Consider the following 27178-nt stretch of genomic DNA (forward strand, 5'->3'; position numbering starts at 1 on the left):
CCCCTTTTTGAGTACCATGAACTATACATTTTTGGAAAGCGCGGGGGCATGCCTACGACATGACAATTGTCCCTGATCACTGACGGGCATGTGACGTTTGCATAGGCTCCACCCCTTCCCCTGTGGTGTGGCCACTACGAGAACAAGAGGGCCTTCGCCCTCCGTGGCGCTCGGGCCTAAAAATATGAAGAATTAAAACACATAATTCAGACCAAAAACAACACTGTTGCTGCAGAAAAAACTGGAAGGAATAAATGCAATTTGTCACACACTGGGATGAGAGTGTATTGTTTCACTGTAGTATATTCCTACTGACGCTGATAGCGTAACCAGTGTTTCCTGACAGCGTACAGTATGTGTGAATGAGTCCATCTGTCTGCGATACAGAGCGCATGACACGGGCTTCATCAGCTGACTGTAGATCAGTCCATCAGATGTAAATCTATATCTTTCTTACAGTAGATTGTCTTCAGTAAATGAAAGGATTGCATTCATCCATTAATAATGTTTATTTCCTAAACACAGCTGTCAGATCCGTGCACCAACCATGATCTTCTAACAAGGGGCAGGTCATTTTCCAAGTAATCTGATTGGTCAGGAGGCGGGACTTTAGTACTTGTGCAGATCTTATCCACTTCATCACCTACTCCCGACCAGGTTAGGTGTTCAGCCTACGAGTTACCATGGTGATTTAGCCAAATAAGAAGTTAGTCAGAGTCGTAGTACAGCACACACCAAATAAATCCCTAATGATAATGCAATAAGAGTAACTCCAGCTTCGTAGTACAGGCCCTTAGCTTTAAGTAGATTCTATCCTTTTAATTACTTGTTTACATCTACAGTACATTTGTAAATATAATTTTGAGTGTATTTATATATATATATATATATATATATATATATATAAATAACTTTTTTTATTTTCTCTAAAATAGATGTGCATGCTAGTGGGTATATGTACAAATGCAAAAGTGTGTGTGTGTGTGCATAAATACATTATAGCATTTGTTCTGTTCCTGTTTGTTTTTTTTTTATGTACAGTACTTTGTGATACATTTTTCATGTATGTGTAGTGCTATATAAATACACTTCTGATTAATTGATTGATAAAAGTTGGGGGGGAAACAAAGGGAGGAATTGTAATTTCACTTTAAAGCTACCTAACATTGCTGTTCAGGATTGTGTTATAAATCTTTTAAACACATTATTGTGAAAGTGCAGCACTTGAATAGTTTTGATGCAGAGGTTGAGGTGTTTATTCTCTCCATCAGTGGAGGCTACGTCTAACAATTCATGCATAAAGGTATCCACAGCGTATGTGGGTATAAAACGTTGTTTTATGCAATAAGAAAGAAAAAAATCCACTTCATTATTTATTCCTAACCTTCACCTGTTTTTTTCCTAGACGTGATCTAAAGTGTCTTTTTGGATCAGTGAAATATTCACAGCAGGTCACTGCTAAAGAAACACGCGTGTACAAGTTAGAGTGGTTTAAAAGAGCAACTTTATGTCCTCAATATCAACTGTGAGATTCAAATGAAAAAAATTTAACTGCTTTTTTTTATTTAATAACCAAGTCACTGTCGCCCCCTTGTGGTCTAACGTCGTAAACACAGGAAAAATGTACTTTTAGTGTCCTCATGTAATAATCAATTTCTTTCCATTGTTCAAAATCATATGTTATAAATTGATTATAGAGTTGCCCAAAACATTGTGTTTTTGTGTTAGTGTCGATGGTTAAAGGATGAAAAGACATTTAAGCTGAATAACATTCTCCTATTTCACATTTTCTCTTCATAGAAATCACCTGACAGTTCACTTTAGAGTTAACACTGAAAGCATGTTCAATACATACATTCTAAAAGTCATTAAATTATTTTGTGCAAAAACAAAACAAAAAAAACTAAAGAAATACATGATCACAACAAATATCAACTGGGCTTTCATTCATTATATTTGCTATACATACAGTACATACTGTAGAACTTTAAATGTCATAAAAAAAAACTATTTTAACACTGAAGACATGCACGGTGTAAACACAACCAGGGTTGGGGTCAATTACATTTTTCAATTACAATTATGTTTTCAATTGCCCACGTTCAATTACAATTCAATTAAGATTACAATTACCAGCATTTTTTCCATTATTTTTTTTTTTTGACTAATTACAATTATTTGTAATCCTCAGATAGTCAATTACAATTACGTTCTCTATTACTAAAGTTAAATTACAATGAATCACACTTACAGAGCCTGAAATAAGTATAAAAGTTAACTTTCCTCCTGTGTTAGCTTGCTGTTAGCATCACTTATGATAACAGGTCCTAAATCAGCTGTAAAATACACTAAAAACAAATATCTATCATCTCATTTCTCTCCTATCTATTTGAAATAGTCTACCTAATCAATGAAAATATAGGTTTTAATATTTTTTTTAAATGGTAAAATGTGGGAAAGCTTGACATGAAAGATTTTAATAATCATTAACCACATATGTGTAGAACTGTACATAGAACTGTAAAATGGTTCCCCAGTTATAATGAAACTGTCTATTTGTACGGTTGCCGTACGAACAACTCTCGGTGCTACTGGTACAGTTACTGACGTACACTTATGTAGTGTCTTAGGGTTAGGGTTAAGTTATAACCCAATATCACAACAATTTTAAGTGTTAGGTTTAGGGTTAGGTTTAGTCTTAGTCACGTGACCTAAACTGGTCAATGACTGACCTATCACGTGACCTAAACTGGTCAATGACTGACCTATCACGTGACCTAAACTGGCCAAAGTGGGGCTGCATACGGATAGAATGGCAGTAAATTGATACGTACGGATAGCCACTGCCTATTATAATTGATTATTTTTAATAGAATTTTCATGGCAATTACAATGACAGCCAATTATCTGAACTCAATTACAATTTCATTAATTAATCAATTACGCAATTACAAATGACCCCAACCCTCAACACAACTATACGCAGCTCTCCCTTTCATACAAAAAGGCAAGAATCTGCTTTTTTTGCAGCGCTGTTTGCATAGTGTAAAAAAAACTCCTTTTCTCCTTAGATCCTATCAATCCTGTTGCTGAAGCTTTGGCAGAGCCGTCTTGTCCTAATTTAGACATCTCTTGTATAATGGTGCTACATCTGGTTGTCGTTGTATTGTGGGCTGGAGTACTGGTCCTGCGTGGCTCCAGTAGCGGCGCCCATGGCGGCTTGCTGGGCCGCGGCCTGGACGTGAGGATTCTTCCAGGCTCCTGTTGTCCACTCCTCCTGAGCTTTGGACATGCTGGCCTCACTGCCACGATAGAAGTTATGGATCTGCGGGCATAGAACCTCACGTCATTATTTAGAACACGGGTTCTCAAACTTATTTTCTTAATCCAAGTAACCCCCTTCGTACAACATTTTCCTCCGAATACTAGTAATAGTGATAACATATTTGAATAATATCATTTAGTAAATGTAGAATGAAACATTTAGCGCAGTGGTTCCCACCATTTTTGGATCGTGACCCCATTTTGGGATTAAAAAAAAAAAAATCAAGTGGCCCCAAAGACACTTTTTTTCATTTGTTTTACTGTTACAAATACAGAGCAGCCAGGATTAGTGACGAGTTGTGCCAGCTCAGATATATTTGTAGTGCATTTTATGTTAAATACATTCATATTTGAGAAAGTGAAAGTATAGAATACAGTTAACATATATTTTCTAAAAGTTGTTATTTTTATTTTGTTTTATCAATTACAAGACATTTCAGGCGACCCCATTTAAATTCCAGACAATCCCACATGAGGTCACGATCCCCATGTGGAAAAAGACAGATTTAGTGCCTCCAGAATAGAATTATTACTATAGACCGACTGTTTTTCATTTCATGTTCTAATCAAGATCATTTCCATCATCATTATTATATTTATCATTTTTAACTAAAAAAAAATCATATTTTTCATGTTCACATTTGTTAGTTTTCCTCTCACTCTCTCTCTCTCTCTCTCTCTGTACCCCCTGTAGTGGCATCACGTACCACCACTTGAGAAACATTGATTTAGAAAACCATTAGGTGTACTAGCTATAGGCAGCTGCTTTACTTCATCAATGTTTAAAGACTCGTTTCCTAATTCAAACAAATGAGTTATTCAATTGAACACTTTGTCCATTTTTTGATGGAAAATAATGCAGTTTGGGCGAGCGAGCGAACACAAATCAATCGTAGATGCTGAGCTGATCTCAACATTGTTAGACTTCTTTACTCCCACGTGAAATATTTGCCCAAGTTCAATACTTACCCGGGTTAGAGCGATAAAGGAGAGCGAGGCCACTGCAGTGAACATGATTGTTGGGACCAGCATGATCAGAGCAATCAGAATATTATAGCTGAAGAAGGAAATGGTGGCCAACCACCCACTGAAAGAGACAACAACAGAGTTAGGAACAGGGATGAGGTCAATTATAATTGTAATTGCGTAATTGATAATTAACGACAATTATGGTGTAATTTTAATTGTAATTTTGAAAAATCTTTTGCTGTCGTAATCATCATTAAATTGTAATTGAGTTTAGGTAATTGACTTTGTAATTGTAATTGCCATTTAAAATTCTATAAAAAATGGTCAATTCTAATTTAACGCAAAACTGGGAAACCATGTTACAGTTCTATGTACAGTTCTACACACAATAAATATTAAAACTATTAAAATATTATATTTTAATTAATTAGGAAGCCCAACAAGGAAACCAATAAACAGGAAATAAATGAGATGATAGATGTTTGTTTTTAGTATATTTTACAGCTGATTTACTACCTGTTATCATAAGAGATGCTAACAGAAAGCTAGAGGAATGTTAACTTTTATTGGGTTATTTATTTCAGGCTCAGTGATTAATTGTAATTGAACTTTGGTAATTGATAATGTAATTGTAATTGACTTTCAGAGGATAAAAAATAATTTTAATTTAATTGTAATTGGAAGAAAATGCTGGTCACTGCAATCATATCTGGATTGTAATAGAACATGGATAATTGAAAATGTAATTGACCCCAAACATGTAGGACACATGATGTTAAAGTCCCTTATTAATTGAATTTTATTTTCAGATCATACTTAAAAATCTTCTGCAGCGTAGTGACATTTATAAATGATATAGATGCTCTATTAATGGTTTCTGTTAAGCAGTCAACTTTCTCCTCTAAAAAGCCTCTTCAGACTGTTGTTAAAGTTATATGAGAGCAGTTTTTATTGGTTTCTAAAGCTTTATCTCTCTTACAAAGTGTGAACTGTGCAGGGTTTCCATTGTGGATCTTATGAAAGGACAAGTGACACTAGTGCTATTTAGCAAACCTGGTCACGTCAGCGTTGTGCTTTGCAAAGTCAAGATCATTAACCTGCAACGTTAGAGCCACATGCTGCCCTTAATCACCTCCCCTGTGTCTCTGGGACGCTTTGATTAAAATGAAAAGGGTAAAAGCTTCTAATTATTATTATAATTTGTTTACTGTAGGGTCGAGGTAGATAATATAACCCTGTACTTCCAAAATGAATTTCCATATTCCAAATCCATTGTATTCCAACTATATTTTGGACCTTTTAGTCTTCAGAAAATAATTTTGGAAGTTGCTGGAAACCTTTTAGAGACTTTGGCCTGTGAGCGATTTCACATTCATAATGTGAGCTATGAGAAGTCTTGTGTTTTTCTGCTGAACGTAACCATCACAAGACAAGTCATTAGGGGATAAATGTGTTGTTAAGAAAGGGTGTAGAAGCTGTCAACACTACGATCAAAGCTTTGTAGTTGTTTATACCAAGTGCTAGTGCTACCATTTATATATTCTAGAACACGTGTCAAACTCAAGGCCCTTTAGAGCATCCAATTTGGCCCGTAGAAGAAAGTAAAAATAATAGAGAAAACCTGAATTATTTTGTAAATTGCCATATAATCCAGTTGTAGGTACCTGGAATTGACCAATTTAATGGAAATGTAATATTTTTATCACATGAATGCAGTGATTTTTAATTAAAAAGAAGAACTCTGTTTTTTGCACAAATCTCACAAATTCCACAAAATTCCGTTAAATTCCACAAAAAAATTGGTGACTAAATCAAAATTTTTTGATGTGATTTGAACTGATGTTGAAAACTAGATCACAATGACGTTAAAATAGTTTTTAACATCCACAAACCCCAAATGTTGTCTCAATTTCAGAGGTGTAAAGAGTACTGATGTATCCTACTCAAGTAGAAGTACTGGTACGTGATTGAAATTGCAATTAAGTCCTACATAAAAGTACAAGTAAAAAGTAGCTAAATTTAATAGTACTCAAAGTAAAAGTGACTAGTTACTGTTGTTTATTTTTGGTAATAACTCTTGCCACGGTCCCCTTGTATACAGTAAACATCTCATGTAAAAACTTGAAAATAAAAAGACCAAATCTGGCACAATTGGAACTTAATTTACTTTTCACAATGGTATCTGTACAAAATGAAATAATTAATGCAAAATAAAAAAAAAATGTCAAGCTCTAAGTGTAACTACAATTTTAAACTCTAAAACTGAGAAAATAACCTGCATTCAATGCTGTTTTGGCTACAGTGCATTACGTTTTCATCTGATTGGTCGGCTATATTTGACTGTTGTCTGGTTATTTCGTTTTTTTATAGTTTCACAATGTCTGTTGATTGTTTTAAAATTAAAAATAATAACTTACACAGTAATATGTAGAAATGTAATGAATTAGTACTTAAGTACAAGTAAAATGACTGATTTAGAATTATAAACAATGACCCAAAAAAGCAACTCAATTACAGTAACTTGAGGGCTTGTAATCTGTTACTTTCACCTCTGCTTAATTCTAAAAAGACAAGAATAAAAACCATTGGTTACCATACGCCCCATCCTGGAATTCCAATACTCTGAATGACGCTGATACCAACTTGAGCCATGAATACAAAGAAGAAGAGCATGAAGTTGAAGGAGCTGTCATTCCTGAAAACAGTAGAAGAAGAATTCTGATTCACCTTTCAGCAGCTCAGTTCTGCTTATACCTATTTGTCATCTTTCATGCAGTGTGTTGTGTGTGTAAGTGCTGCACACATCATTCTGAAGGACAATGTCTACTCTACACAATAACTCACAGTGCTAAGAAACATTTTGAAGTCCATTTATTTTTTCTGGCAGCCCAGTTGAGGGGTTTCATCTCACTGTTGTCTAGTGTAACCCATCCTGAGACAAGATATTTACCTCAGCACCAACTTAAAAATGGGAAAAATGACTAGCGCTCCAGGAGGGCCATAAAGAGGATGTACTCTGTGCTCTGCAGTCTCTGTAGGAATTCATCTCTGCTGCCACTCAGATTAACCACTGCTCCACATTATTAGGTCATTCCATTTCAGCGTTTTTACTTCTTAGTTTCACGTCTTATAGCTCTATTATTATAGTCATTTGAAAAGTTGGTATAACTTATTTTCGAGTATTTTTCGATATTCTCCTCTCTTATCCACTATTGATAGAAGTTAAATATTAATAATAATTATCAAGTGCAAATGTGTGGAGGTCATCATTGAAAGTGTCAGTTATGGCTTATGATGTGTGTCTGTTTTAATTGGCATTACAACTAATACACCCACATTATTGTGTTATTATTAGTTTCAATTATAAACTTTGTACTTCATCACATGTGTAGGTGTTGTGTTGAACATGGAGGGTGAACATGAGTGCGCGGAAGCGGAGGAGAGATGAACACACATCCAGCTTTCTCTCTCTCTCTCTCTCTCTCTCTCTCGTTGTGCTTTCTGTCCTCATTTACTGCAGCGATGATCTGTGTGTGTGTGTGTGTGTGTTTGCTCCTCCTCAGTTGTACTGTTTTTCCGTTTTTTTTCTTCTGCTAGTTACAAATAAACAATAATTACTTTGAGACTTCTACAGAATAGTTTCAGTGCACTTTATTTTATGATGGCAGTGCGTAACACTGCATTTTATTTTTTTTTGTGAAAATGTGCAAAAACACTATTATCAATTAATAAATAGGATGTTTTGAAGCAAATAGTTTTGACTCAACTTGTCCTCTGAATTATCAATATCTTCTGATGAACATATACAGCAATTTGATTTTTGTATTTCTACGTTTAATTTTGATAGTAACTGGGTAGAATATTGCGATATATCGTGATAATATTTTATCGTGACCAAGTATCGTGATGTGTATCGTATTGCAACAATTGCCAATACTCACCCCAGTTCTAAAACAAGTGTTTTATATATATAAGATATATTGATATTTTCTATATAATAAGAAACTCGATATATCTTGAATCTCGATACATCACCCAGCTCTAGTCTAGTTTTAGTCAACTAAACAATAATACCGGTAAGATTTTTTCATCAACTTTAAATCTGTTACAGATAGTCGACTGATATGTAAAGCAAACGAGTTTATGCATTTTTTTAAAGCTTCAATTATAAATGTGATATGGGATGGTATTAAGGCATGTCCCGCCTTCCACGTACCAATACCATTTTTGATTGGATGCTTTCAAAAAATGAAACTTAGTTTTTATTGGATTTTGTCACATGTGAACATTCATTATAGCTGTTCCTTCTCCTGCCAAACATCGCGGTGGAAATAAAACTATGACGTCCAGAGGTTTATAATATCGTTTTTTGTATTTTTTCTGTAGTTTGTATTTTTTTAAATTTGTCATAGTGTAGCTATTGAAAACTATGACAAAAATTGTTAGTCAAAAGAAAAAAAACTAACACTGACACTAACACCATAATTTGTGTTTTCAAACAAACTGAACAAAACTGTGACTTACTTGAAGGCTTTATAAATGGGCCTGAACCAACACACATAAGAACACGGAGTAAACATGAGGAGCCAGATGATGGCCAGCCCAAAGTTGGTCACCCCACCACCGCCAAACATCCAAGCAAAGCATCCAACGAGATTCACAGCAAGAGTTGCACAGTTCACTGCAAGAGCACGACAGAGAGAGAGATTTTAGGCACTTTGACAGATAAAACCACTCACACAGTCACATGCATGTAAACAATCCAAACAAACGGACATGCATTCAATTGCAACAAAGCGAGAAAATCCTGTGAATCAATGATTGAATAGAAAATCAGCATGCATAGAGTAATACAAATAAAAACATTTAAAAAGTGCTGAAAAAAGCAGTGGAAGCAAACGAACAAAGTAGAAATACTATTATTTTCAATGACACAGGAACTTTAAATACCTGATTTATTATTAATATGGTAACACCTGCAGGAGAAAAACAAGTTATCTGTTGATTTTAATTGAAAAATCTAATCTGATTAGGATTTGCAGTATAGCATGAGAGCTGAGATGAAAGTAATTATAAGTACTCACGTTACAGTAATTGAGTTGCTTTTATGGGTACTTGTGCTTTTTTAAGTATGTTTCTAAATCAGTAGTACTTTTTAAAAAAAAAAGTAAAGTAATTTGGTACATTTCTACACCCAACCATCACTGAGTAAATTCATATTTTTTATTGAACATAATCCATATATCCATATGTTCTTAGTTGTACCATTTCTGATTCTGATCAACACCCAGTCACCTTCTTGGGTTCAGGTTGGGGTTTCTACTTATTATGTTGTTACCCACATGGCACATTTGGCATGGCACTATTTTACAGTCCATAAATGTAGCGACTATATACTTAGAGCCTCATAATTTCTTATTTATTTTTTAATTGACTTCATTGGTATTGTTTTATTTAAAAAATAATTCTACATTTTGACAAACATTTAATTTTTTACAGATGTCTTTGTGGAAAATGACTAAGTTCCAATTGTGCAAGATTTGGTCTTTTTAAGTTTATACTTGAGATATTTACTGTATGCAAGGGAAGCGTGGCAAGATTTATTACCAAAAACAACCAGTGAAGGGTGAAAGTATCTAGTAACTTTTTGAGCTACTTTTTACTTGTCCTTGAGTATTTTATGTATTACTTATTTGTGCTTGTACTTGAGTACAATTTCAATCAAGTTGAGTAGGATATATCAGTACTCTTTACACCTCTGCATGAGAGCTATAAAGAGTTTCACCTTGCGATTTATTACCTAATACAATATTTGCCTGTTTCTTGGAATATTTTTTTTCTTCCATGTCTCTCCTGCCTGTGTCTGAGCTGATATCACTGAACCTTTGTCAGTGCAGCAGCAGCAGCAGCTTTGGCCTGTTTCCTTCTCTCCTCCCAGGACACTGCTCTCACTTATGAGCTTATCGACAGGCAGGGATCCTTCACAGCACAACAATATCACAAACACTATTGTTCTGTGTGTTTATAGAGTAATAAACTTTAATGAAACTTCCTCCGGCAAATGTTGTTTAACACTGCATCGATGTTAACTGCTGCGTCCAAACTGAGACCATCTGGTCAACGCGATGACTCATTAGCAAATAAACCGGTCAGGGTGTTGGCCCCACAGCCAATGAAATACTATTTTGTATGGAAACGCATTCTCCTGTTACATGATTAGAATAATCAAAGTGTGATCATTGAAGTAACAGTTTTTGAGATGCGCTATTATCTTTATTTCTTCTTTTAACCGATTCAGAACAGAGACGAGGCATCATTTTAATCCAGAGTGAATACGTTAGAAATAGATTTAACAATAGTGGTGAGGGAGGTAAAAAACTAAATTTAACCGATGCATCACGATGCAGCTATAGGCAATCCTGTATTGACTCGGCCTCCTGTCATTACACAACGGCTGAGTTAAATTAACAACCAGCCGCAATCTTTTACTGATTTCCAGTGAATGCCTCTCCCAAATGAAACCATGGAATCCATTTGTGCCCCAGGCTGACGGAGGTCTGTCCGAGGCAGATCTAACAACTAATGGAATGGCTAACAATATACTGTAAACCCTACATTTTAGCTGTTTCAACACAACATTGAACAAATGTGTTTTGGTTCATTTATGAAGCTGCTGATCTGCACTTTAACCCTAAAACACTATCGTTGGGTGGGGGGGGCAGGATCTGGCCTACCAAGCATGGTCCCGGTAGACCGTCTACACGAAGTGGGTCAGTCCGATCCTCTCCTTTTTTTTTTTTTTTTGACGAGCGTGTGGAGGCAGACTTGGTAACAGGTGTCCAAAAATGTGGCAAGAGGTGACTAGTGACTAAATTGGGTCAAAATCAGTCAAGAGTGGCCAAAAAATGGGCAAATAAAGAGGAACCAGGTGGTATGTAATGGCAAAGGATAGCTTAAATGGGCAAAATGTGGCAAACAAAAAATGAAAAACAGCAAAATTAGGTTTAAAAATAGTGAAAATGGCAAAAATGTGGAACAAAAAGAGGCAAAATGTAGGGGCAAAAAAGAAACAAGTGGTATTTATTGGGCAAAAGGTGTCAAAAAGAACTTGCAAAAATGGAATAAAAAAATATGAAAAAAGAAATATTTATTGGCAAAAGGTAGCTAAAGTCTAAAAAAATTATCAAAAGCGGCAAAAATGGTCAGGAAATAGGTAAAAAGGGGTTAAAAAGTTTTTCCCTTTTTTAGGTTTTCTGATGGAATAAGAATTTAGACATAAATAGCATCGCTGACTTAATGACAGCTTCAACATGCTGTCCGTTGATGTAGTGGGCTGGTCTGGATAGAAAATGCCAGAGCTGAATTTTTGTCCCTGTCTACCTTTGTCGGTGGGTGATTTTCACCCAAGCATCTTCTCTGATGTTTTAGAGGGTGTGGATGTTCCCCTACTCCAAAGACTGCTTTGTCCTACAGGCACACGTTTGGGTGATTTTCACCCAGCAATAGTGATAGTGATCCATTATTACTATACTGTATGTACTGACAGCATCTAAGGAATAAAGTAAGTAAAAGTGGTTCAGGAATTTCCATGCTATCTTTATTTAATTCAGTAGTTGTAAATAAATATCATAAAGTGGTGATTTTCACGGAAATTCATATAATGATAAGAAAAATTATTTTAGTCAGGCGATCATTTTCATCGAATCAAAAATTTTTATTTTTTGTTCCACTCTCACGCAGCTGTTAATGTGTCAAGGAGACATACTGTATGCCTAACCATAAAAGCCTCAAATGCCTCAGAAATGGGTGGAAGACCACGTTGTTACATTCCTAATTTTTCAGTAATTTTGGTTAATATTTAATAATCCACCCATGGTAGTCTTTTTTTTTTTTTTCAGGCATGCCATATTTGAAAATAAATGCACACATGTCTATTTTTTTATGTATTGTCATATTTTGATGAAAAGCACTTTTTATTTGGTATTTTATATTGAGTGAAAATCCCCCAGCGTTAGTGATGGTGTTATTAATTTTAGCAATAATGTTCTAGGGCTAAACCAACTGAACTCTCATTACACATTAGGCTGTGCGACAGCCAGCTAATTATTCAAACACAGACACAAGATGGGGTGAGAGAAAGTAAAGGAGAAACCATAACCCTCAAATTTAGATATATAAATATATAAATGTGTCAACCACAAGCAGGACATTATCCATATGTTTTGCTGATGCATTATTCATTCATCATGTGGTGGAAAAGCAATAACTAATGTAAGTGTTTATGTTTCATGAATGAATAATGCATAACTAATAACTGCCATCGATCAAAAATTAGTACAAGATCATCATCCAAAAAAAAAAAAGGTGCCAATGAACACGTAACCATTCCACACAGGTAGGCCTACATTAAAGCTGATATATGGAGTTTCTGAGAAACGTCTCAATGTCCCGACCTAAACAGCCTCACTTCCTCCCCCTGCCTACATTAAAAGGAGCAAACATATGGCAAGAAAAAGTGATGAAAATAAGTTGAAATATGGCAAGTTTAGTGTAACTGCAGAAAAAGGATAAAAAATAAGCAAAAATTGGCTCAAATTGTTCAAAATATAGTGTTAGTTTCTTAATGGCATCTGGCGACCCTAAGTTGGGGACCCCTGCTCTAAAGGACCGGATATGGCCCCCGGGCCTTGAGTTTGTTTCAATTGGTATACATGTATGCATATACAGTACATTTAAAAACACAGCAATAACATGTGCACTTACTGTATACATGCAATATATTCATTATCTATAAGCAGTATGAACTATGATATTAATAGACATCATATTTATGCAATAAAAACCCAAATTATTGCTTGTTAAAGCTGATATCCGGAGTTTCGATGTCCCGCCCTCAACAGCTCCAATTCCTCCCCCCGCCTCTGCAATTTACTAGAAGCCACGCCTCTATTTTTCTGCACGTGCATCGCGGAACAGAACAAGGTCACATTGATATAGATCTATTTGTCTGGTAAGAGCCAAAATCATATTTACCTGTTTGTTGTTGTGACACATGGTCTTGTTTCCGTGCACAGTTCCGCATTCACTTTGATTGACACTCAAAAACAGGAAGTGGAAGCCTATTGGCTGGGTGCAGTCGGTGATCGTTTTCATTTGTATAGGGGTCTATAGGATGAAGGAGGGACTTATATACATTAATGTATATGAATGACCACCGGCAGTAGACCATAGTAAAAGACTAGTTATGTATTTTTTTGCATTTTAAAAGAATCATACATAAACATAGATTTCTCAGAAACTCTAACCTCTGCAGCTCTGTGACCCCATCAGTAAAGTTATTTGGTGGTGTGCTACTGTCAGGACTGAGACCATGGGTTCACTACTCATTTATCCACTTACACATCCACAGGTGATACATTTTCTTGCACATGCTGCGGTGCTGCTCAGGGATTTCCTCAAAATCTTGATAGAAACATGGCTTGAGTGGAATGAATTCAGGCAGTGGTGGAAAGTTTGGCTCTGCAACAAAAACAAAACAAGCATTAAAAAACAATACAGATGATTTGCTATTTTGGGTTATGTGAGTGATTTTGTCACTAATTGGAGTGTTTTGCTACTGACCAGCCATGTGGATGCAGTGTTTGTTTCTAGCTGTGTTCCTCCTGTTGTCTCGTCAACCTTCTGGAACAACAAAAGAGATGCACATCACTGTTCCTTATACGCAGTAGAACAGCGCCCATCTTTGTTTGTTCGTAGACTTTCTCACTGGTTGACTTTTATTTATACATCTATTCTTGGACTTCTACCTCCATATTTGTGTTTACACGTGTAGAAACATCAGTCAGTATAGCCTGAGCTCATAATACACCATACAAACGCAGGTCCCGAGAGTCGGAACTGAACTGAGCAAGAGGGCCTCGACTGTACATTTTCTGGCTCGTCTTCCTGGAATGATGTGCAGAAGGACTTGAAATTGCCACATCTTGTAACTCTGGTGGAATTCGAGACAAATATACAAGAAAAAGAAATAAGCTCAATCGGATCTTGTACCTGCACTATTTAGGGGTGTCCTGATCCAATATTTATATCGGATATCAGTCTGATATCATCCTGAAAACGAATATCAGACATCGGATTTAAATTTCCTTGGTTTTTTTTATTTTTTTATTTAATTTTATATATTTATTTTATTCAATTGTAGAATACTGTAGATATGATGAAGGTCAACATTTATGTAACCAATTGGTTAATAATAAGTGGGTCAGTTTTTCTCGTAATTACTGTTGCTGTCTATTGTTCTCTGTTTGAGTAACATCACTTGATCAAGCCTTTTCTAAAATTCCACACTTGAGTAATAAAAGTATGTAAGATTCATGCTGATATCGGATCAATATCGGTATCGGTCGATACGCAAGGCTGCTATGTTGGTATCATATCGGAAATGAAGTTGTATCGGGACATCCCTAGCGCTATCTAAACATGGACACCTCACGCTTGCTCTCTAATATTGTGTGACCATGTTTTATATTTGTTTTGTGTGTGTGTCTGCTGTCTGCATTCTGTTTTTTTGTTGTTTATTTTTTGCTGCTGTCTTGCCAAGTCACACTTGTAAAAGAGGTTTTTAAATCTCAATGACTTTGTTTTACCTGGTTAAATAAAGGATAATGAACTGATTGAGATGCACTGTCACCATTTTAAAGAGTAACAACACCCCAAAACCCCTTTTTTTCTGCTGAATACAAATGTATTTATGTATGAAGTAGTGCTGTTGATTGATTCTGGTCCAACTCTCAACATTTTAGTCAAGTATTTTTAAGTATTTGAATCAATTTACATATTTAGTTGTAAAATGTCAGAGTGACTGCCCTCTATGGGGTGAAACCTGGCTATTACAATTGGTTTTTGCTGTTGGCTGAGAACAAGATTATGTGACGTTTTGGGACCATCTTGCGTCACAAACAAGCACTGTTAGCCCCGCCCCTTTTATAAAAACTAGCACCTGTGGGCTCTACAATCTGTGGTGAGTAGGTTGGATTGAGAAAAGAGTGAACAGAGAGGTGTATTGAGTAGTGAGTTGCTAGTTAGCATAGCATAACTTGTTAATTGGAGATTTTATAGTAAAGACTGGGCGTGTCTTGATTGCTCCAGGAGCCCCGCCCATAATCAAGGTATTTTTTTGAATTTCCCTCCTAGTGGCAGGTCAGGAGAAAGCAGGGGTTTAGTTACTGTTGACTTCACATAACTTGCAGTTGTTATAGAATACATCATATAGTATATTTAACACCATCTACAGAGTCCTATAGCCATGAAGGCGTTTAGCAGATGGTGTTAAAGGCTCACATTGAGACAGGCTGCTGAGGGATTTAATGTTTGAGCCCCTCCGAACACGTTTCAATGTTGCTGATTACAGTTTTTAAACACTTTAAAATGTATATATATAATAGCATTATAAAAGGCAAACCCTGAGCACGGATATAAATAACAAATGCAGGGATATTATTGGCTGACATGTGGGGAAACAGTTTGTCTTTAAAGCAGGCCGTCAAAGGCAGGAATTACAGAAACATAATCAGCTTACCTTCTCCACAGAGCCCTACGTCTCTCTACAATAATGTCCACAGGAAACCTCACCAGCCCCAACACCTGAGCAGGAATGACAGTGGGATGGGAGCCAGTCTAGCACTTTTGGGACTATTATAACCTTTTCTTAGTACTCGTTATGAGGGTGCAGCGATAAATCCCGGCTAAACCTCTCAACCAATCGCAGGGCCTCAATCTGTTTTCACTTCACTTCAGACCAATAGGAGGATTACTTTAATCCTTGACGTTGTATGGTTGACCCAATCATCGTTGAGCTTCTCTGTCCATGGTGCTGAGTGGTGTGCGATACAACACAAACTGGTAAAAGTGCAAACTGTGCTCACATTTCTCCTCTTATTACCCATTGGAGACCATTATAGTTCATGTGAAATGCCTACTGTTGCCTGAGTCTCCTGTGTAAGAAAACTGCAGGAATATTAGTTTAAAACTTGCTAGCTAAACTATTATATGTGAAGGAATAACCCAGAAGGGAGTTTTTCTATATAGTGCCAATTCAGCTGTAAAGGGCCCTTTGAAGCTCAGGGCCATCAGTCAAGTCCCTACTTATTTCTGACCTGGTTATGGGCTTTGCCTGCTGACTTTCAGCTAATGGAAAGCAGACTGGGCATGTTGTTTACCTACAGCAAGGGTGTAGATGTTATTTTAGCCAAGTAATAACATACAGTTTAGAATACTCTTAAATGACCCAGATTGCAAAAATCAACATTATAGCTGCAATTTTAGGCAAATTAATACAGCAGCTGTTAGCTTGTAAAGGCTGGAAACGGCTGTCAAAAATTCAGTTGTCAAGACAAACTCCCCAAAAATACACACATACTGTATACTGCATCTAGAAAGCATGGAGACGTTGATGATGATTTGTTTTTAAAGAATTTATTGACTCCATAATTGAATAACTGATTTTTTTTTAAATGCCATTTTTGCATTGTCTCCAATTGTTTGCATTAGAGCTTAATTTAAAATGCTGTAAAAAAAAAAAAAAAACTGTTTTTGAATAAAAATTCTGATAATTTCCTAATTTCATCTACATCAGTGCTTCCCAATCTTTTTGTCATGTGTACCCCCTTTGCATTTTTCTCAAATCATGTGCACCCCCTCTTTATACCATTAGTACCCTTTCCATAATTGTATATGCTTTTTTATTTGTGGAACAGCAGGCTCTGTTAAACCCTTAAAGGTGCAGTCCGCAACGCTCAGATCCCTCTCTCTCCCTCCCTCCCCGCTGCTCTCTTGCCCTGCCTCCAAACTTTCCAAAGTCCCTCCCTCAGAGGAGCTAACAAGCTTAAAACAACTTAAAAACATATTACTGCAGCGCTTCTCTCTTTCAATGTGCACATACCTCAGCAGCAGCAACAACACAGTGTCACTTACAGCAGCTCACATGGAGGCTGCTGCGTGCACATGAACAACACATGCACCACAGAGTTCTAGTGTAACAATTTCAAATCAAACTTAATGTAACTCAGGCAGCAGTAATTACCTGTCAAGCATAAAAATTACCAATTCCATCTTCTACTCCTCCAGACCATACACTGTAAAGAAGACGGTACTCCAGGTCCGGGAAGGGGGCAGGGACTGTGAGCAGGTGCTGTCAGACAGTCCATCAAACACAATCTTGGCTCTGATTGGTTCTTTTTGCATTCTGGCAATCTGCCAAAGGCTGCAGCAGCAGCAGGGGGGACTCAATGAACCTGTTTTTTTCACACAAACTACTAGTTTGATGTAAAGCTGTCCTTACATAGTGACAGCTTTAGCAAATCACTTTTATGATAGTTGCAGACTGCACTTGACAACATTGGTTCCCTAAGCCAGTGTTTCCCAACCAGGGGTATGTGTACCCCTAGGGGTACGTGAGCACATTGCAGGGGGTACGTGGGAAAAATAAGAATTTATTTTCAAGATAATAAAAAATATTCTCAGTCCGTCAATAAAATGGTACGTGTGCGCAATGACTTGTTTTTAAAGTTTAAATTCCTGTTTAAAGGTGACATATTCAAAGAAGTTCCTTTAGTGGTGAATGTTATAAAAGTTAAATATAACACAAGCAGGATAATTATTTGTTTTATATTTATTTATTTATTTATTTTAATTATTAGTTTTATTTATTCTTATTTTTTCTAATTTCAACTTTATTATTTTTCTTTAATAACAATATAATCATAATATATGAGTAATAATAATACAAACGTTTACTATAATATTATTTCTTATATTTATGATTTTTTATTGCCTTGAAGGCAACATCATTTTATGTTTAATTTCAGTTAAATAAGAAGATAATACCTGAATATTAATTGTTCAATTTAACATGAACACGTATGAGTGAGGGGGTACTCATGGTCAAAAATACTCAAAAATGTTTGGGAACCACTATACCTAAAATATTTAGGTGTAGTGTTTGCCTCTGCATTATGAAATGAGTGCATACAAAGTAATACAATTTGAAAAAAAAAATATGTTTTTGTGTAGTTGTGTATTACAATAAATGTATGGTTGTCACAAAACCCAGTGTGTGCTGTAAGCCAAAGGTTTAATCTTCAAATTAAAAACAACGACTGGAATTTTGTTAAACTACAACTTTTATGTGAATATTTTAATAGTAAGCAAATACAGACTCCTTTGTAAAATGAGGCTAATTTGTGTCTCGTGTTGTCAGAAGTGTGAGAAAATGGCCCCTACGGCATTAAATAATCATGTTTCAATAAATTACAAGAAAAAAATTGTGTTCTGTTGAGCGACAGTACTGTTAGTTTGTGTTGATTTTGTCCAAAAAATAGCCTAAAGAGAAACTGGGAACATTTCCCAATTGTTTTTAAATTAATTGTTAAATCTTTCTGAGTAACCCAGCAATGTGTTCTTGTACCCCCAGGGGTACGTGTACACATTAAAAATGTATTTTGCAAATAAATATTTACTGTTTAAAGTCAAATATATTGATGCACTGTAGGCTCCATTTTGGATAAATCAAAAATCTGTGTGTATTGTTAGTGTCTGATGTGATGCAGTAAGTTTAGGTGTTATTTGAGCAAGAATTGTGGGAGGAGATGGGGTTTAAATGTACAAAAGTTTCTTTGGTACATTTTGGTGAAAGTTGCAAATATGTATCATATATTGTTGATTTATTGTGAATTTTCAAAATTTCAAATATGACAGGCTTGCTGTAGCGCCACCTTAAGGACCTTTGTGAAAGGTTTGGCCATTTTTCTCACACACAAAGTAGGATTTCTGAAAAAAAAAGAAGAACAGCAAACGCAGCCTAATAGCTACTACACAGTTAATTGTCTTTCAAAAATCAAAATCACATTTTAAGTAACTTCCTGGGTTTTACTGATTAAAATCAGTTGTGTAGGTGTAAGATCTTCAAAACAGAGTAAATACTGTGCCTTTATGGCTCCAAAACCAGATTATAGAACTTTTTTAAGGCTTAAAAAATGGCCAGTTGGCTGAAAATAACCTACATTTAGGTTTTGAGTTAGTTTGACAAATTGTTAGTATCTGTATGAGGGTTTTCAAATTTTGTTATCCACAACTGCAAGCTCCTGTGAACCCACAGCACAACAAATGCATAAAAACATAAATTAGATTTAAAAAGTATGTAATGCCAGGATAAAGCCTCAATGTGCTACATATTGCCAGTATTCAAAAAAAAAAAAATAAATGTTAAAAGCACTGTTCATATTCTGTGTGAAACATTTACATTTTACCCAGAAAAACTCATCTTCAAACCAAGTAAAAATGATTTACACGTGCAGCACTCCTGGTGAACTCTCATAGCACAGTAGTGTACCACAGCAGAGTGGTTCAAAGCATGACACTAACCTACAATACTAATTAAGGAAACTGTGTTAGACACAAAGCAAGTGAGAGAAAAGATCATAAAATGCCTACTTTACTGTGAAAGCTTTTTCTATTGGACACTGCATGTAACTGTAATGTCTAATATGCACCCAGCAGTTTTCTTTATTACAGTGCTGTGCCTCAATGTTAGTGACTTTTAAAATATGACTTTCTAAATATCTCCACATATTTAAAAAGTTGCAATTTTTCTAACAATTTGCCAATGTGAAGAAGACCAGATCCAACATCAGTATCTTCTTTTTTTGATGTGTGATGATTCTTCATCTTTACAGGCTCTGCAAACAACAGAAAGGGGGGGGGGGGGGGGGGGGGTGTTGGGAACATCAGGAACTCTAAGTAAAAAAGACCATCTGCTCCTGAAGGGTTAGATTAGGGAATGAAAAAGCCAAATTAAATGCATGAAAAATTGTCAGGGGAGGGAAAGCTGGTGTTCCATAATAGATTTACATCAACAAACTGGCAAACGACCAAAGAGACAGCACAGCACGTAGATATATCAACACAGTCAGTGGGGGTGAACAGCTGGTGCCCAGTTAGGACTCCAGTGATGTAAGCTGGGAGGACTGGGAGGTTTCTACAGGGTAGCATAAACACTGATACCAGACAGAAACCTGTTCTTTCTTTACCTGTACAGGTGAATGAATGAATGAATGAATGAATGAATGAATGAATGAATGAGGTATTGTAATATGTGACTTTTTTTTTAATTTATTTTAGATGGAGACCATATGTTTTTTGGAGTTTGTCTAATTTATGAAGAATATTGAATTAGCTTTTGTGGATTTATGCTTTCTTTGCTCTCCTCAGAGATAAATGTGATTTAAATATATTTAAACCTGGATCAAAACTTGTTAAGTATTAATTATGAGTGAAAGAAAGAAAGAAAGAAAGAAAGAAAGAAAGAAAGAAAGAAAGAAAGAAAGAAAGAAAGAAAGAAAGAAAGGCAAGTCAAATGTATTTATATAACGCATTTCAAAAACAAGGCAATTCAATGTGCTTTGCATAAATAAAAAGTGCAACAGAAAACACTTAACAGATAAAAAAAAATCAATAAGAACATTAAAATCAGCAGTAAAAACATTTAAAATTAATTAATTAATTAATTAATGAGGTATGATAATACGTGATTTTATTTTATTTTTTATGTTTTTTGGAGTTTGTCTAATTTTATGAACAATATTGAATTAGCTTTTGTGGATTTATGCTTTCTTTGCTCCCCTCAGAGATAAATGTGATTTAAATTTGTTCAAACCTGGAGTATCATTTCTGAGTGAAAGAAAGAAAGAAGAAGAGAAAAAAAGTGCCTTTAACTTTGATTTAAAAATGTTCTTCAGCTCTACTGGCAGTTTGTTCCATTTCTTTGCAGCATAACAACTAAAAGCAGTGTCACCATGTTTACTGTGAGCTCTGGGCTCCACTATCTGACCTGTGTCCATTGATCTGAGAGACCTGCTGGGTTCATACCTGACTAACATGTCACTGATGTATTCTGGACCAAACCCATTCACAGATTTATACACCAGCAGCAGAACTTTAAAGTCTATTCTGAGGCTGACTGGGTGTTCTGACCTCTTTGTTCTGGTAAGAAGACCATTACAATAGTCCACTCTGCTAGAGATAAAAGCATGGACCAGTTTCTCCTGATCTTTCTGAGTCATTAAACCTTTCACTCTGGGAGATGAAAGAAAAACAGAAAAAGGAAAAATAAATCGTGCTGAGAAAGAATGAGCGAATTACATTTTTTTCTGCAATGTACGCGTCAGCGATAAATGACAGGAACAAAGTGGGAGGCATTTCTGAATATGGCCTTTTTTTCCAAATGAATGTTGTTATTAAAGATGATTACTAATGCAAATGTAATGGGGAGATATCTGGCAGCTCTCCTTTGTTGTTCTTCCCTTACCTGAATTTCCTACTCTTATTTGAACCATTGATCAGCCTGTAGACTGGATGGGGATGGAGCGACATAAAATGGCTGTGCTTTAATACAAAGACTGCTGGTTGAAATCCCGTTGACCCAGAGCAAATTTAACACATTCATAATTAGGGGTGGGAACCACTGGGTACCTCACGATGAGATACGCGATACAAAGCTCACGATATGACGATACTGCAATTATCAATATATTGGTCAGAAATCAATCTACGATAATCTGTGACATAACAAGAAAAAAAAAGATTAAGTGAAAAGATACTATTTATATTTATAAGACAATAAATTGAATAAGTGTCTTATGAACAATGACACTATTTTAGTGCAACATTTCTGTAAATAAGTGTCAACATACCAATGTAAACGAATAAGTATCTCCAATAGTGCTTTGTGTAAACAAAAAATAGGGTATTTCTTACCAGTGACACTATTCCAGTGCAATATTCCAGTAAAGAATATATTGGTTCCTTCAACAAACAGTGACGACATTTCTGTGAAGACGTACCTGCACATTTTAGTGACAAAGCAGAAAAGGTTTTGAAAAAAAAAAAAATCGATACTTGTGCGGGCATATTGATAATCGAAAAAAAATATGGTGATATACCGCCATATCGAGATATCGTCACACTACTATTCATAATAAAATTGAATATCAGCAATAAACTGACCTCCTGTATATGGTTTAACCCCTTGTGTGCCCTTGTTTGACCTGGTACTGGGAATAAAAGGGTGTATATGTTAAAATAAGTGATCATAAATGTTATCTGATTTCTCCTAGCAGCCTGTGGCTAAAAAGCAAAGAGATACTTTGTTCTTGACATCCTCCACTCCTCCAAAAATAAAGGAACACATCCCTGATCATCAAAAGATATTTTGACTGTCATCACTCGTCAAAATTAGCGCTAATGGAATAAAAAAAAGATGAGAAGCTGTCACACCCTCTACTTCTTTCCATTAATATTTATCTGAAGTAGGTTGAGTGAAGACAGGTTTCTGACAGGTTTGTTCAAAGGCCATCATGCCTTCAGCTTTCCACAAAGTAGCACAGAATAGCAGGCTGTAAGTGGTCCCTGGCTCTGCCTTCTTTGTCTGTTTTCACTCTGCCTTTCCTTTTTTTCTTCTTCTTTTTTTTTTTTTTAACTAAACAAGGCCACCATTGACAGGACCATTGAGATAAGCTCCATTCTGCAATGACGCACAATCTTACATTGAGATTCTAATTCAAAATCTTCTCTTTTGAGCTAATTGGGACAAGGACTGCTTCTTTCAGGCAGTAATGGTCCTACTCTGTATTAGCAGAGCCCACCTACTCCCTCCCAGTACGGCCCACTACAGTGCTTCACTCTGCATAGATTAGAAAGGGAATGTCAGATTTCCTCCCATGAGCTTTGCCAACAGGGCATTGATGCAACACAATGAGCCTTTTCTGGGCTGCTTTTTTTAGACCAGCTTTGTCATCAACCTGGGCTGTGTTTGAATAGAGAGCGGTATATTAGTTAATGACTTAGATGGTGGGAGAAGGGTAGGGATGGCAAGAAAAGATGATGATTGATGGAAGAGAGAAAGCAAAAGGTGAGAGAGAGCAAATAACATTTACTGAAGGTCAGAGGAAGCAAGGAAATGTCCTATTTTCTGTAAAAAAAAAAAAAAAAAAAAAAAAACTAGCTGTGGGCACTCCAGTGGCAGGTAAATCATTTCCGATCAATCACTGACTAAATAGGCTGCAACCTGCTTTCTGAGATATGCACAATTCTCCTTTTTTTGAACCAGTTTGCATAATGAAAGAGCTTTTCTTATTACAGAGTGCACCAATACACTTTAAATGAGTAAAAAAAGATCTGTCCTCTGTTAAACACTCAGGGTTCCTGCTCTCAGTCACGGCACAGTGTGAGTACAACCCCTGTACCATTGTTTTCCAAATGAAAAAGCCATCCGCCCAGTCACCCTCCAAAGCCCTGTGCCTTCTTTGTGGTAGTTTCTATGGAGACACCTTCCTCCTGACCAAGCACGTGAAGGTTCACCCCTCCAGCGGAAGGAGGTGGAACAACATTGTAGAAAAGCAATCATACACCACACTGATTTACATATCCAAACATGAACCATGAACCCAAGCATACTGTGTTTGTTCAATAAACATTTCACAGCCGTTGACTAAACGCTGCTTGAATTTAACTATATTTATTGTTCCGACTGTGGAGTATATACATATATATATCTGATAATAGCACTATGAAATATTCTGTAATGGCTTCTTTATTTAAATAAACACAGCATATAGCCTACTGTGGCTAGAGCTGCTGATGTTTTGTATATTTCTGAATGAGTGTCAGTAGCAAAACAGACCCAGAAGGGGGCACTGTTAGATCTGTCAGTCAGTCAGTGGAGTTTATTGTGTCTTTCAGCAGATGCTCTGCTGTCAGGTGGAGTTGGGTGTCTCTGACCTTGAAGTAGATGAAAGAGACCCACCTCAGAGGCAACTGAGTCCCTGAGCATTTCAACAAACAACTCACATGTGGCTTAAAAACAAGGACACAAATGTGAAGAAAATAACAGTTCAATATTTCTCAGAGAAATTTTTTTTTTTTTTTTTTAAATTTGTGTTTTGTCTCACAATGATTGAACTTTAGTAAAAAAACAGGATAGTTTTTCACCTCATTTAAAGCTGCAGTATGTACATTTTTTTGGTGTCATTTGGTCAAAAATCCATAATCATCTTTGGGCATATTGTTATTTAAAGTGTTCTGAGTGGACAGCAAGGGCGGACTAGCGTATGGGGACACCAGGGATTTCACCGGTGGGCGGCTGGATCGGGCCATGAGAAAGAGAAAAAGAAAGGGGAAATAACATACTTGTCAGTGTCAAGTATCTGGTTTTGGCCAGGAAACTCCCGTATTTTACCCCTCTTTTCCGCTATCGTCCCATATTAGTATTTTGCCATAAATATCCCATATTTTAATGTAATAATAATTAAAAGATAAATAAATAAAAACATTCCTCTGTCTCTCTGAACTGAACGCTGAGAGCCTCGAGAGAACTGTCACCTGTTGGCCTGGGTGGCAGTTCTCACAAGATTATTGCCGACAGCAGGAACAAACCTGGAAACAACTCAGAAGAGACATGGTTTACCTTCCTACAGAGGAACAGGAAGGGACACAGTTACACGTTCTGTAAGATTAGTAACTAAGATTTTAGTGTAAGTCAGCATGAAAAATCCACCAATCACAAGCGCCACAAATATACACTGCTTTAAAAAAAAGTGTTAATGGATGTAAAGTCTGCAACAAATGTGTCTAATAAGTCATTAGGGAATACTAGAGAACCACACGATTGAGCATGAGAAATTAATAGAAAATATATAATGAAAATAAAATGTTAATGTCTAACTTAGAGACACGCAACATGAAATGAACAGTAAATATATGAACTTAAGTATATTAACACATGTGCTTCATATACCCATTTATGTTTTAATTTAGGCTGTATTATAATTTAGGAAGTAAAGCTGGGCATTATATCGAGATTCACGATGTATCGAGTTTTCTATTTTGGCGATATAGAAAACTACAATATCGCATATATTGATATATTTTGTATAATAAATGCGTGTTTTAGGAGTCGCTGCTTTTACTTTTCAGAACAGCATGTAAAAGATGGATTAATGAGTGCGTCCTAAACCAGACTTTCCCCATTACAAGCCACACTACAAAACTCACTCACACATACTGTCCCGTATAGGTGAAGAAGCCAAAAGTGGCACATGTTGTGCAGCTGTTTGTTAATAAATGAGCCTGTGTAGCATTTTACATCAGCAAATTTAACCCAGAATTGTCTTTGGTCAGACTTCATTGAAAATAAAATTATCTAGATTTATATCGTATATCACCAGTTTGAGAAAATATATTGAGATATGAGTTTTGGTCCATATCGCCCAGCCCTAGGGTAGGAATGTTCACAACATTTCAATGTTAATAAAGGTCAGCCTACGACATTCTAATCACCTAATTGTATTTAGTAAGTGGTTGACAAGTGGCTATTTTACATTTCCTGTACACTTACCTCAAAATATAAGGGATACTGGAGCTTGGTTGGGGGGTGGGTCAGCCACATGTCATTGTATTAATGACCTGTTTGCATTAAAATCACTACATGCTGTAAAATCACTTTAAAGTTTATAAATCTAGGAGTGTGATGCTGGACTTCAGCCAATCAGAGCTCTTTCTACAAACACATGTGCTCCAAGAGCAGATTTGGGAGTTACTATTGGCTGCTCGACTGAAGTCAGGTGCGATCAGATACCCTCCGTAGTAAAAGTGGAATGACAGAGGTACCAGCAGAAGTCTCCATTGTGGCGTTAGACACAACAGTTACACTGCAACTCAAGATGACAAAGGCAGACTGAGGTGCAGAAGCAATAGAATAAAGGCACAAACATACTTGGGAGGAACGGACCGCTTTGCGTTCTCCTGGATCCCCATGACTGTGCAGGGTCCGCCACACACACACACACACACACACACACACACACACACACACACACACACACACACACACACACACACACACACACACACACTGGTGTCAGAGAGAGGGTGAGAACAGATGGGATACATCCTGTGTATCTTAAAGACCTGTTAGTGCCCTATCGTCCAGGCAGAACACTCCGCTCTCAGTCTGCTGGTCTCCTGGAAGTTTCTAAAGTGTCTAGAAGTAGAACATGAGCCAAAGCATTCAGCTACCATGCTCCTCACCTTAGGAACCAGCTCCCAGTCTTAGTACAGCAGGCTGCTACTATAGTTAAACGTATAATAGCGTTAACCTAACCACTAGGAACAAAGCCGTAAACCTAAAAATAGGAACTAAAAACTGAAATTATGTACTAGAACACCAACATTATATTCAAACACAGTCCTCTAGAATTGAGCCGGATACTCGGCTGAAACGAGTAAAGCACTTTTGCTGAGTCTGAGTGTTATACGAGTAATACGAGTCAATATCTGTGCTCGGATTGAATGAAAATCCTCATTGGATAGCTGACTGTGTCTGTATTTTTACTCTACATGCTAATGGAGATTTCTATTAGTCATATGTAAAACAAAAGTTAAAATCACACTTTGCAAAACATTAATTTTTTTTTACCATTCTTTTTGCATGTGTAGGAATTAGATCACACAAAATAAGTGTTTTTAACAGGAATCAAATGAACAACAACAAAATCTATTGTGATTTTTCACATTTTGTTTTTCAAATAAAAAGTGCTATTAACAATAAGAAGTAATTCTTATCAAAGTGTATTGAATACAAATCAAACAATAAAAACAAAACAAATATTTTATCATCTTTCATATTTTGCATATTGGAATAAAAGTACATTTTAAAAAGCTCAAACACTGAAATATGATGTTTATATTATATAATTGTATATCATATTTATATAATATAGAAGTATATTATTATTATTATTATTGGTTCTGCTGGTTTGGTTTTTTCTTTGTT

General features: G+C 36.1%; 1 protein-coding gene across 1 annotated transcript; it reads right to left on the minus strand.

The window, feature by feature from the left end:
* Positions 1 to 3145: 3145 nt before the first annotated feature.
* scamp5b (secretory carrier membrane protein 5b) lies at positions 3146 to 26160 on the minus strand. The gene is made up of 8 exons (XM_028473806.1): positions 26120 to 26160; positions 24812 to 24815; positions 15872 to 15936; positions 13693 to 13859; positions 8818 to 8974; positions 6887 to 6988; positions 4294 to 4411; positions 3146 to 3325 (listed from the first exon to the last, which is right to left on the minus strand). The coding sequence occupies exons 1-8, from the start codon at positions 26158 to 26160 to the stop codon at positions 3146 to 3148; spliced, it is 834 nt and encodes a 277-aa protein (XP_028329607.1).
* Between the last annotated feature and the right edge of the window lie 1018 nt (positions 26161 to 27178).

This window comes from Gouania willdenowi, chromosome 3 (assembly GCF_900634775.1).
Source record: "Gouania willdenowi chromosome 3, fGouWil2.1, whole genome shotgun sequence".
Taxonomy (NCBI): Eukaryota; Metazoa; Chordata; class Actinopteri; order Blenniiformes; family Gobiesocidae; genus Gouania; species Gouania willdenowi.

Excerpts from the sequence above, each read along its gene's own strand:
- scamp5b (XM_028473806.1), bottom strand. The coding sequence starts at position 26,160 with ATGGGGATCCAGGAGAACGCAAAGCGGTCCGTTCCTCCCAA. Across the intron at positions 4,412-6,886 it reads ATTCCAGGATGGGGCGTATG|TGGGTGGTTGGCCACCATTT; the intron begins GTAACCAATGGT and ends TGTCTCTTTCAG. Across the intron at positions 3,326-4,293 it reads CCTTTATCGCTCTAACCCGG|ATCCATAACTTCTATCGTGG; the intron begins GTAAGTATTGAA and ends CTATGCCCGCAG.